We start from the raw sequence: 13,608 nt of genomic DNA on the forward strand, positions 1-13,608 counted from the left end.
TGTCATGCAGATGAGTTCAGATCCCTTATGATTTGGGCACAGTTCTCATACCATTCATTTGATGAGTGTCACATCGCTTGTCGATGGCAGTATGGTATGGGAAGATCTATAGGCACAGGGGATAAGTGAAAAAGCCTGTTATATCCTCAGACAACGATAATACCAGACAAACCTGACGATATAATGACCTAAGGAGCAAAGTGAGGATACGGTGCACAGTTTGTAGATGAGAGATTATTCTCTATGGCATTGTGGAACCAAATTGATTTTTTTTTTGTTTCACATTTTTTTATTAAGTTTTCAGAACAGAATATCACATAATCCAAAAATAATCAGGAAACAAAATACAGTACCATACTAACCAGAAGGGAGGATAACAGAATGACGTAAATAAATAACATGGCAAGAATATAGAATACATAGAAAAGCAAACGTTGGTTAGGGTATACCCCTGTATGTGGACCTGAGCAGGCTAGGGGGACACTAGGTTTCACCCAACCTACTTCTGACAGTAGTAAATATTAGTGGAATCATACTTTGTACGGCTACGCTTATAGTGCCGGCGACGGTCGATGGAAAAATCTAATTTAGATGACTTCCAGCGATCGCGACCAAGCCTTTGCTCCGTCGCGTCGCGCTAACTATATGCGCATGTGACGGCTGCAATGCATGTGTTTTGATGCACTGTCGCCGGCGCTAAAAGCGCAGCCTAAGAAACAACAACTAACAAAGAAAAGGAAAAGAAAATGAAGAGAGATAAGGGAAGAGGTGGAGAGGGGGGTGGGGGAGAGGAGGAGGAGGAGGGAAGGGGGGGTCCACTGTCTTCCCCATCCACCGATAGCCAGTAAAAAATATTACACAATAATCCGAAAGCCAACTCCTAATCAGAGTTACCTTAAAATATTTATTGATTTTTAGTATCCTCCCTTGAATTGAAAACCTATCGACAAATTTGTGGGTAAAAATAGGAATCCTCGATTCCAGCTGTCCTTTAATTTTCTTAACTCTGAAGCCATGAGTCCCAAGTTCTAAAAAAACTCACCAGTGGTCTGTTTCAGATGGGCCGTCAACTTCTCCATAAAGATTACTTCATTTACCCTTCTTTCTACTGTCTGTCTGTCTGGTGGGGGGCGGGGGGGGAGATTTTCTTCCATGCTGCAGCTATCGAACATCTGGTCGCAGTTAGTATAAAAGAAATTAGTCTCAAGGGGGTGAGATATCTTCTACTGGCTTGGCCAGAAGAAAGACCAGCGGGTCGACGGGGATTTTTAACTCGGTAATATTAAAGTTGGTATTTTGGATCATAGACCAAAACTTTTGTATACAGTAGCTGGACATGTCCACCAGATATCTCCCTTTTCTCCACAACCCCTCCAACACAAATCAGAGGCTACTGGGTAAATCTGGCTCAATCTGCCTGGGGTTAGGTACCATTGAAATATAATGTTGTAAATATTTTCTTTGGTTCAAATTGATTTTTTTTTTTTAAAGAATATTTTAATGTAGCTCTCTTTATATCACACTGGAATCAGGTAATTTAGCAGGTTAAGAAATCTCTTATGAAGCAGAATGGTTATATATTTAATATTTTGTAATGCTCTCTATAACCCTCTGATGCAAATTTATAGTGCAAATAACACCTATACAGACACATACTGCCCTATTTCCAGCTTTCCTTGCATGTGTTTCTCTCCACTCAAGGTTCTTCTTTATACAATATAATTATAGTTGTTTCCTGTGTATAACGCGCAGAACCACAGTACATCACAAACCGCTCTTACAGTATTTTAACTCGGCTTCTTTTCCTACGTATTTCTTTATACAATTTGGTTTATTCAAAACGGAAAGTTGGAAGGTAAAGAAAGATTTGATTAGAAAAGTTAAATTCACTTTCCAGAGAATTGCTTGTAAAAAAAAAAAAATTAATAGCAGCAAAAAGGCACAAAAGCCCTCTGAATATACACAGATGTGCAGCATTATCTAGCAACAAAAATACATTGCCGTATGTCGTTTTTCCTTTCTTTTTAAAGGAACCATCAATCATAATATTACATCTACTCCCATTAATGGCTTGCATTTATATTGTGCCTCTTAGTTCCATCAGCTTTTTAAATTACCTTAATACAGGGGGGCGCAAACTTTTTTCCCTGCGCCCCCCTGCCGGCTGTCCCCTCACTCCCGTGCCCCCCCCAACCCCAACTTACCCGCGCTCCGGCGTAATGACGTCACGTTGCCATAGCAACGTGACGTCACACGACCTCGCAGCGTCATTTTGACGCCGCGTTGCCATGGCGACGCAGGGAGGAAGCCGCCGGAGCCACGGTAAGTTAGGTTTACAGAGGCCCTGCAGCTCCCCCGGCACTTAATTTAAGTGCCGTCGGGAAACGCGCGGGGCCTCTGTAAACCCCGCGCCCCCCGTCGGCAGTCTCGCGCCCCCCAGTTTGCGCACCGCTGCCTTAATATATAGTGTGTGTTTGTGTGTCTCTGTGTGTGTGTGTGTGTGTGTATGTGTGTGTGTGTCATTTTCCAATTAGACTTTACATGTAGATTCAACAAAAACGACTCCAACGTGATAATGTTCGAAAATGCGCGTGTAGCATATAAAGAAGTAACATATACAGAGATAAAACAAGTTCATCTAAGTTGAATAAGTATTCAACCCCATTTGCTACTACAGCCATGAATCAGCTCAGGTACAAATGAATTGTTTGAAAGGTTACAACATGAGTAAAATGGTTTCAGCCGCTGTGTAATTAAAGTGTTTTAACTTGTAGATAATTTCATATATAAAGAATTTCCAGTTGTAACTCACATAGTGACCCAACAAAACAGCCATGAAGACCATGGAGCTTTCGAAACAAGTCGGGGATAAAGTGGTAGAGAGGCATAGAGTAGGAGAAGGGTACAAGAAAATGCCCAATGCACGGATTATCCCTCTCAGCACAGTGGCGTCCATCACTAAGGAGTGGAAGATACAGCATACCACCCCGATCAGGTCGCCCTCCCAAACTGAGCAGCCGGGCAAGCAGGAAACTGGTTCGGGAGGTCATTTTTGAAGGCAACAATGACCTTGAGAGATCTGCAAGGTTAGGTCTGAGCTGGGAGTCAGTGTTCACACATCAACAATAAGCCGGTCCCTACACTAAGCTGGCCTGTATGAACGGGTGGCAAGAAAGAAGTCATTACTCAAAAAGATTCATCTTCAATCATGTACAGTATGGAGTTTGCAAAAAAAGCATAAAGATGATACTGCAGACAGGTGGAATAAGGTTGTGTGGTCAGACGAGATTCCAAAGTATGTCTCGCGCAAGCCCAACACTGCACATCACCCAGTCAACACCATCCATATTTTTGCACATTATTAGCATTGTCGATACGCAGAAGCCTCAGGGAACATAATGTATGTTCCCTTTTTTAGATAATGTGATGTTATCAGCTCTCATTGAATGGAGATTTGTGGATGAAGCGAAAACATTTTTACATGTAGAATGCATTACGTGAGAGAAACACTCCTCACCCAGCTAGGTAGTAGTAGCAAGAGTAGTGCATGTGTAACAGTTACCTAGTCTAGCTGTACAGCTTGTGACACTATACAGCTAGAACAGGTATTTTGGTATTCTTGTACCCTTCTCTAATACCTAGCCCAGTTATTTAAGGGCAGGTGTACATCATTCTTTATACAGTATAGCTAGCTGAACCTTGACAGTAAAGCAGGACTTTATCCTCTGTTCCTGGGTATTGTCACACTTTTACCCCTGTATATATTTTTGGATCTATTGTATATATTATATCTTGTATCTATTCGACTTTGGCATTTATTTTATACTTTATCAATTAAAAGTTCATTTTTATCCCACTTCCACTACACTACAAGTTCACTGAGTGCAGCATACAGAGTACTTTCTTCTTCGGTTGCCTTTTACATATAGAAGAATAATCTCTATAACCGTAATTACAGCTGTTGGCTACCACCTTCCATCCTAATGCCACAAGCCCCGACTAAATACCAGTAGATGAATGGCTGCCTGCCGGGAGGAAGACGCCCGTTGCTAATTGTTACTTTGTACTGTATTAGAATGCACCAGGCAGAACAAACACATAACAGAGCAAGGACGTATGTGTAATGTATATATTATCTAAGGAGAAAGACTTCTGGAGGCTAACATTGTGTATATCATACTTATATTCAGCACCCATAAGGAATCTCCCCGAGGACATGAAATACAGCTCTAACCTTCAAAGTTTCTCTTACATTTCTGGAGTTACGAAACAGAAGGGAATTAGCATTTGCTCAAACTGCCCATCTGTTCATAGCAATAATTCATGCAGCATGTGAGCGTGTATAAAATGAAGGGTTGTTTCTTCGTTTGCTTCCACCCTGTGTGCCACGCATAAATGATCCTGGCACCTACAAGACTAGCTGCTGCTGGACACAGAGATTCCCGTAGCACGATGACTGGCGTCTCACCCTTCCAGCCATTTGCCATTTCATTGTTGGAGAGACATGCGACGATTTGCATTTTGGATATAGTTACCAATCTGCTTTTCACTGAACCAGCAATGAAATGTTTTAGTGGGGAAAATGGTAATAATAAAAATAATAAACACATCAGCTGATTTTTGGACATTTGCCTGTTTGGGGCCCTAGAGGTTTAGGGTCCTATGCTATATACAGTGAAACTAACAATCAGGCATTTTTTGGGGCAGAAAACCCTTTTGGAAATCTGTAGGGATTTGTGGCTGAATACAGCCCAAATGGGGACTGCGGAGTATACAGAATTAGTCTTACAGTCCCACATAGTGCCTTCTCCAATGTTTTTTAAGAAGTGTAACTTATCATTGAAAAATGCTATCACCCTGAATGAAAAACATTGCACTCATTTGCTTCCTCGGTAAGCATAAATACATTTCTATTTTCTTTCGGTCAATGTAATTCTAATATTTTCTGGCAGTTGTTGTTCTTCCAAATGTATCTCTTGGGCTGATGTAAGCAACATAATTACTTTAAGCAAAAGCGCAGAATTAAAAACATCTGGATGGACAATTTACCCGTATATGACACAGCTTACAAATAGTCCTATCACAAAAGATTGCAGGTATAGATAGTGAAAAAGACTGGGGGAAAAAAACACATTTTTTTAAATACTTATACTTAACGGATTTCTTTTTTTTAATTGTGGCAATCACCTGTGTTTGATCCACGGAAAATGCCACAGCCATCACATCACTTTGATCCTAGCCCTTAAACAGTTGATGATGCATTGAAACTCCATTTTTCTCTAACTTCACATTATCTTTTAACATTACAGCATAAATAAAAACAGAGCATCAGCAACACAAATGGTGAATGGTCTAATAAGGAAAGATGTATTTGTCATAAATAAGTGGCATCACCAATCAAAAAGGACTACCCCGTTACTCCAGAGCAGGGGTGGGAAACTCCAGTCCTCCAGAACCCCAACAGGTCAGGTTTTAAGGCTATCTTTGCTTCAGGTTTGAGTCAGGAATAGCCTTAAAACCTGGCCTGTTAGTGAGTCTTGACGACTGGAGTTGCCCACCCCGGCTCCTTAGTATAATATATCTTTTTATTATATATATATATTTCATTCTATAATGCAGGGATGGCTAACTCCAGTTCTCAAGAGCCAGGTTTTAAGGATATCCCGACTTCAGCACAGGTGGCTCAGTCGTTTTGATTAGGCCACCTGTCCTGAAGAAGGGATATCCTTAAAACCTGACCTGTTGATGGCTGTTGAGGATTGAGTTTGTACAGCCCTGGGTGTAGGTGTACATTTGATAACCTTTCCATAGACTGCCTTTGACGCGTTGCAGGCCCTTTTGGCAGTGAAAGGGTTACATAGAAATATGGACTTTAATGACAGATAAGAACCGCTTGGCCCATTTCCTTATCGGCTGTAAAACCTCAGACCCTCTTTGATCCTTGGATGCTTTTATATTTCGCGATAGCTGTCGGTCTAGCCCAAGCATTTGTATTTTAATTCTGTCATTCTAATAGCCCCTTCCCACCTCGGGAGGCTGTTCCATGTATCCACCACCCTTTCTGTGAAGTAGTACTTCATCACATCTCCCCTTTTAGATTCTGTGCTAAAGTTGCCTTTTGATTACTGGTCAGAGGACGAACTGGGTATTTTTGTACCCAGGGTAAGTTCCACCAGCTGTGCCCCACCTCCATTCTCTCTCTCACTCCCCTCCCCCGTTCTCTCTCACTCCCCCCCCCATTCTCACTACCCCCCCCATTCTCACTCCCCTCTTCTCCTTCATTCTCTCTCCCACTCTTCACTACTCCCGCATTTTCTCTCACTCCCCCTTCTCTCTCACTCACCCTTCTCTCTCACTCACCCTTCTCTCTCACTCCCCCTTCTCTCTCACTCCCCCATTCTCTCTCACTCCCAACTTCTCCCCATTCTCTCTCACTCCTCCCCCAATCTCTCTCCCTCCTCCCTCCTCTCCCAATCTCTCTCACTCCTCCCCCATTCTCCCTCCTCCCCCCATTCTCTCTCACTCCCCCCTCCTCCCCCCATTCTCGCTCTCACTCCCCCACTATCAATTACAAGTCCCTACCTGGAGCAGGGAAGGGGGGGGGGAGAGACTCCATCCTGGCGGTAGACCCCGAAAGTTGTGACTGACTTCTGGGTCAGACCGCTCTACTGAGCCGCCATCCTGCTCTCTCCTCTGCTCAACCTACGCCCCCTAAACTGCTGCATCCCGAACATCTGACTCGCTCAACCCTTCTTCCCCCGCCCCCTAGTTAAGCCTCTGCTGGTCAGAAATGCAATGTTCTACAGGTCTTCTCACCAGAGGTGAACACAGAACAAGCATTGTAACTCGTAGCTGTGGGAACAGCTTGAAAAGCTTTGCATTGAGCATTTAACTCAATGAGCTTCCCTGCTATATTAGGAGCTGTTTACCAAGTGGACCCCTATGGACTTTTTTAACAACGCAATTTACGCTATTTACACTTACTGAAGAACTACAGTACTGCAGTTTGATACACCATCAATTTTGTATCATTTGACCCCTTTTACTACCACAATTATATGTACAGTATGCTCGTGACCACACCACATGATACATGGTGTCGGTTCTGGTGTAACTGTGTATCCGTTACCCTTACTACTGCCTCACCAGGTTTTTTGGATACGTTGCTTTGAGGGCCCATATACCCTTTGTCTACCAGCCATACCACCTTCTGGCAGCTTTAAGGGGTCGCCCACGCGATTTGGTGGCAGCCCTCTTGCACTATTCCATAAAGTTAAACAGACCCCAGTCTTTGCAGTACCCTTATTTGAGTGAAATACATTTGGGTAGCATACTTGTATACATATTTATTCATAAGAAAAGGAGGGTACCCAATTCTCTCCTAATCCTAACAGGAACTATTGTGGTAAATAGGTGCACAAGGGATAACGAAATGTATACGAAAATAGGTTGAAGAAAACAACCCAAAAGACACCTGATTGCACTCAGTATAAACCATATATTTGACCAGAGTCAAATATATGGCTTATACTGAGTGCAATCAGGTGTCTTTTGGGTTGTTTTCTTCAATCTATTTTCGTATACATATTTATTCACCCAGTGTAGTACCTCTCTAGCTTTTAAAATGTATTTGCGTGTTTGTCAGTGTCCATGGCCGGTTGCTAAGCCATTTTTGTTCCTACCAATCATTATTTTTTTTTTCCTTGAATGAAATTAAATTATTTTATACTAATGCTAATACCAACATCTCAGTACAGCATGCATATCTATAGGGATTCTGGCCTTCTTTGTAACTGAAGATTCAACATTGGCAGATGAATGATGGCAGTATTATACACCGACACCAACGTTTTGCTTTGGAGAAAGCTGTTTGACTTTCTAACTTGTTGGTTTCCAACTTTCAGCTTGAAGAGAGTGAGGCCAGGTGGTCAGAAGGCCAGAAGTCTCAGAAGTCTCTGAGCATGGAGATGGAGAGCCTTCACATGGAGCTCGAGAACATTTCTAGAAATAAGAACATGGTAACTGACACTTGACCTACTGTACATGTTACTCATTTCATCTGTGTAGAGTTGCTATTCCCCACAAACAATTGCTACAGATCATGTGATGCACTTTAAAGCAGATTATCAACCTTCTTTCTATTTATTTTTTATCCGAGCTGTTTTCGATGGAATTTAACATTGTATTTGAAAAGGCCCAAAAGCCTGCAGTAGAGTGTTCACATGGCAACTTGTGTTGCATAGTGTAACTTGTTCCAGTGCGTTGCTGGCCACTTTGGCAACAAAGAAAGTGAAGGATTGAAACAAGCCAATCTTTTCATATCTGATACAAACCCGCTACACTGCTTTAAACAAAACCCAGCAACACGTTGTTTAGTACGTTAGACTCTTCAGGGTTTGAACATCTGAAGGCAAATGAATTACACGCCCAGCTTCTTTACTGCTGGCAGGCAATTGCTTGTCTTGCATTATTGACTGCAGTAATTCTGGTATACAGTGTACTGAAATAAACATTACGCTATTTGTTTTGAGGCTGTTTGAAAGATAACTGGCCTATCAAGTGAACTGCCTCTTTAGAAGACCAGCAGTCTCGGAGACCTCAGACACGCTTGGCACTCAATCATTTTGCTCAATTCGAAGTTGAAACAATCTTTACAGCATGTTCTGTCCAATAAATACTTGGATTGCAATGCTCTAATTTTTATGTGGGCTTCCAAAATTGAAGGGTCTCACTGTTGCTGAATTATAAGGGGTCTATGTATAATGTAGAGGTAAGTGTGATTACTGCTCCCCCAACTCCTCCTGACTCTCCCCAAGGTGCAAACTGGGGCAGAGATGCAGAATGAGATACATCTCATTATTATCTGTGCACCATGTAACGTCTCCCCAACTCCTCCTACTGGCTCTCCCCAAGGTGCAAATTGGGACAGAGACACAGAATGTGATACATCTCATTATAATCTGTGCACCATGTAACTCCTCCCCCAACTCCTCCTACTGACTCTCCCCAAAGTGCAAGTGGGAGCAGAGACGCAGAATGTGATACATCTCATTATAATCTGTGCACTGTGTAACTCCTCCCAAATCACAAGATGGGGCAACATTAGAGCAAAATTCTTTGATATACAAAGGTGCATGGGGACAAATGCCCTGTTTTTCTGTAAAATGTTCTTTATACATAGACCCTTAAAGCTGCTGATATTCAGCAATCGGGTTGATGACAGTTTGTGCCAGAGAGAGAAAGAGTTAAACCAAACAAAATCTTATGCCTACAAAGTAAAGAAGGGCAGAAGTAGATTGAGATTAAAGATACTTAATCCGATACAAAGTAACGGCCAAGAAGTAAAGTAACAGAAGAAACGACTGAAAGGAAACAGCAGTCTATGGGAAAGAGAGAAGACTTCACATTTATTACAGCCTGGGCTGTATGTGAGAAAAAGACCACGAGACATATGCTACAATAAAGTGAGGTTAAGACCATGCTAGTGAGATGGAGAATAGACGTTGTCTTTGCAAATAGTAAACTTTGATGCAACGCATGAATCCATCTTGTTTTAAGTAATGTGTCCCGACTTAACAGAGCTTTGTGAATCTGGACTTTTTTTGCTGCCGGAAGGTGTCTTGCACCCATTTAGGAGAACGGGATGTGCTTGGTCTTCCAGTGTCGAAAGGTGTCTTATGGAGTAGCACTGTTTAGCAAATATGGGCCCTAATCTTTATAGTGCCACTGAGTATAGATCCTTCTCTACATGTCCCCTGCCCTTCTCATCCCCTTCATCTTCACATCCATTAGAACAGTGGTGCTCAAAACCCCCCCAACAGGTCAGATTATCAGGATATCCCTGCTTCAGCACAGGTGGCTCAATCAAGGACTGAGTCACTGATTGAGCCCCCTGTGCTGAAGCTGGGATATCCGGAAAACCTGACCTGTTGGCAAGTCTTGAGGACTGGAGTTAAGCACCAGTGCATTATATAATGAAGGCTGCAGGAAGATTGTGGGCCGCCGTTTTGACCGCGCGTGCAGTGTTAGGGAGTTATGTGCAGTACTTGAAGGGGGTTACTGGTTAGCAGCAATGAGACCACAGGCAGACTATATACATGGCACACTGTATAACCCCTTAAATATTTATGTTTTTGACCTCCATTGATTGCATCAAATGCACCATTGTTTTCTCACGTCTTCCATTACATGTTTAGGTTAATACACTCACTTGCTCGTTTAATGAATGTATAAAGGTGGAGGTTAAATGAGTGTTAAAATATGCTACAATATATTTGTACGATGATGATTATAACATACTGTACTGCACAACAGGTAACGCCTCACCTAAACATTTCCTAATATACTAGCATCCATAGTGTTACATTATAGCTGAGAGGCGTGTATCAATATGACTCTTGTTAAACCAGTTTGGGTCAAATTGGTCAGAAAGTTTAACCCTCCATTGCGATTCATTGCACAGCAGTGAGAGGGTTAAACCCCAGTAATTGTGATGACCGTGCAAACTCCTGGTTTCCAGTGATGTCTTTGTACATGGGGGTGAAAGCCTGTGGAAGGTATTGTGCAGCTTGTACTGTTCCTGCTCTGGAAGCTGGATGTGGCACTGCAGGAAAGCACTGTTATCATCACCTTATATATTTGTTCTTTGTCAGGTTGATGAGCAATTGTTCCAACTGCAGCACGAGAGAGCCGATCTCCTGAAAAGGATCGACGAGGACCAGGAGGACCTCAACGAGCTGATGAAAAAGCACAAGGCTCTCATTGCCCAGGTGGGCAGACTGATCTGACAACAAAGAGTACTCACTGCAGCTCCTTGCCAATGCAGAAAAGACGTTATTCAGGCTTATGTTTAGGGTGGTTCATTAAAAGGAGCGTGTGTATCGGTCACAATTCTTTGACGATGAAGTTCTGAACGTTTCCTAACTTTGAAGTTTCTGCGCCTCATGTATTAAAGGAGCAATCCAAGCCATTTTTTATTTTCTTATTTTTTTTAAAAATAGGGTTGAGGCAGGAGATGAACCCCATTAATCTCAGTTCCGGGGTGCCCCTGCTTCCCGAGATGCATAAATCCGAATGGGGGTGCTGGTATCTCCTGCAAATTTAAAGCTCCCTCATCAAGAGGACCAATAGGAAGCTGCGCCGGATGATGTCACAGCTTCTTATTGGCCCGCAGGGTGCGGGAGCTTTGAAAAGCGGCCATTATGTGAACCCTGGTAGCCGAGTGGCGTGGCTACCAGCACCCCCTATGGAGGTAAGTATCTCTGGAAGCAGAGGGTCCACAGAAATGAATAGGTTTCAACTTCAGAAACCCCCGTTCTTCAATCCTACGTTTAAATAATTTTTAAAAGAATGAAAAAGAAACGGCCAGGTTGGATTGCCTCTTTAAGGAAAGCAAAGGGACATTCTGACATTAGTTTCGCACCAAGAGCCAATTAAATGCTGTGCCCCTTTGTGCCAATCTCAAGGCTTGTAATGTCATCTTATTTTCAAATTGGGTCAGTGATTTGGGAAATGTCTATATGTTTATCTTTACCATTGGATGCGTTGGCCTTTGTTTCCAGTATACTGCTGAAGCAGGTCTTTACAAACAGTAACAGCAGCACTTAGGGTGAAGCAGCCTGCTCTGTAATATGTGGGGAAATAACATTACGATCTTGATAGAATTATAATCCTCAGGACTATCCAAGAGAAGCGTAGAATGATTTGCCTTGGGTTATATTAAGAATATTATCATTCTGGTGTATTGAAAATTGCTAGTGCCAAAAATGCCATCATTTCTTTAGCACTCGGGTACAAAAACCCTGAACGGGTTATTGAACTCTCTTCGAATGAGTTGCACCGAGGGGTCCCAGATTTGGGGCTCATGCCTTAAATTCTGCAAGTCATTTGCATAAAGATGTTTATTAGAGATTCTAACTGAGCCACTGATTGAGCAACCTGTGCTGAAGCAGGGATATCCCTAATACCTGACCTGCTGGTGGACCTCGAGGACTGGAGTTCCGCTCCCCCACCCCCCCGACAGAGCCTTGGGTGACATTATAATACTAGCTCTATTTCTTTTTCCTCATTAATCAGTCTGCAACTGATATCGCTCACATTCGGGAGCTGCAGACAAAGCTGGAAGATACCCAGAAAGAAAAACAGAGTCTTCATGAGAAGGTGAGACCATATGTTGTATCTGTTCTAATTAGCCTCACCCACGCAGGAAAGCGATTGGCAGTAACAGTAACGGGACAGCAATGAACTCTGGTGATTTTATAAAGATATGTATTCCTCTGAAAAGACTGAAGCACCTGAAAACGGGAATTAAATGGTACTAAAAAAAGTCATTTTTCAATATCTGTAAAATTGCTGTGTTTTCTATCCAGTCTATCTTCTTGCGAAGAAAAAATAGGACAAGGTTCTTGACCAGTGCTTCCCAGTAATTGGGCAAAAACAGCATATAGATAAAGATTAGGAGAGACCCATAAGTGTGAGAGTACTGATGAACTAAAGGTAAGTCATTAAATGTTCACAGCTCCTGTAGTATGTTGGGGTATATGTATATCTGTTGCAGGGGATAATGCAGCCAGTGACAGCCTGAATGGCAGACAGTGGCTGGTTCTCCTCCTGTGTCCTGGAAGAAACTGCCTCTAGAGCTCAGCGAAGTATCTTCTTCATTCAATTATAAACAAAAGACCAGAAGAATAATCCTTAAGTAGTAACAAACTTTCTAAGACAATGATGCGTAATTTTCAAGGCTCACGCCCATTAGGCCTGGGACATAGTCCCACAGACCCCACTGAGCCGCGCTGAGCAGATGAACCTACCCCCTTCATCTGTGATCAGCGCGGCTTTAGCAGCTGCTTCCGCATGCGTGCGGAGGCTGAGAAATTCTGAGGAGACGGGCAAGTTTAAAATTTGCTGCTCAGGGGAGCGGAGGAGCGGTCACGTGACCGCTCACATCCAATGGGAGCAAGGGACTAGCCCTGCCTCCCACCACGCCTCCATTCCGCCTCCGCCCCGCCCCCAAAGCGCGCTCACTGCCTCGCCTGCCAGGACACAAAAAAAGCTCCAGTTTGAGCAGGCGAGGCAGAGCAGGAGCATGGCTCAGCGCGGCCCGAGGCACCATGCCTGAGGCCTTAGACGATTCGGCCGGAGCAGCTACCGCCACCCCCTATGCAAGTAAGTATTTCCGGAAGCATGGGGTCCCCGGAGCTGAAATCAATGGGGTTCAGTTCCGAAGACCCCCTGCTTCAAACCTACTAAAAAATATAAAATAAAGGTTAAAAAAGGGACTTGGATTACTGCTTTAAACACCTCTCTGGTATCGAACGCCAGTACCGAGTATTAATTAAAGACCAAAACGGTGTATTGAGGACTATGAACTGTACGACTGTACATACTCTACTGGCAACCTGAAGCTTCTTCTCTGTATCGAATGGGACCTACAAGAAGTAGTCAGAGGCCTCTCATAAATGTAACTCCAGAAGGGCCAGTGAAGGGACTGATTGTGCCTCTGCCATTTTTATCTGCTGACCCCTAACACCCTATAATCCCACTTATACATTCACAAAAACTGTGATACACATAAAGCCATAGAGATGCACGCAGCGTACATACACACAC

General features: G+C 43.1%; 1 protein-coding gene across 4 annotated transcripts in view; it reads left to right on the plus strand.

Annotated features, from left to right (window-relative positions):
• The window catches only part of MYO18B (myosin XVIIIB), a 345,583-nt gene that overhangs the window by 261,897 nt on the left and 70,078 nt on the right, over positions 1-13,608 (plus strand). For all 4 annotated transcript variants that reach the window (XM_075568959.1, XM_075568956.1, XM_075568957.1 and 1 more), the window contains 3 exons: positions 7,905-8,018; positions 10,653-10,769; positions 12,076-12,159. In XM_075568959.1, the coding sequence (XP_075425074.1) occupies positions 7,905-8,018; positions 10,653-10,769; positions 12,076-12,159 (315 nt within the window). The remainder of the gene's footprint in view (positions 1-7,904; positions 8,019-10,652; positions 10,770-12,075; positions 12,160-13,608) is intronic.

The sequence above is a fragment of the Ascaphus truei genome, chromosome 13 (genome assembly GCF_040206685.1).
Source record: "Ascaphus truei isolate aAscTru1 chromosome 13, aAscTru1.hap1, whole genome shotgun sequence".
Lineage (NCBI taxonomy): Eukaryota > Metazoa > Chordata > Amphibia > Anura > Ascaphidae > Ascaphus > Ascaphus truei.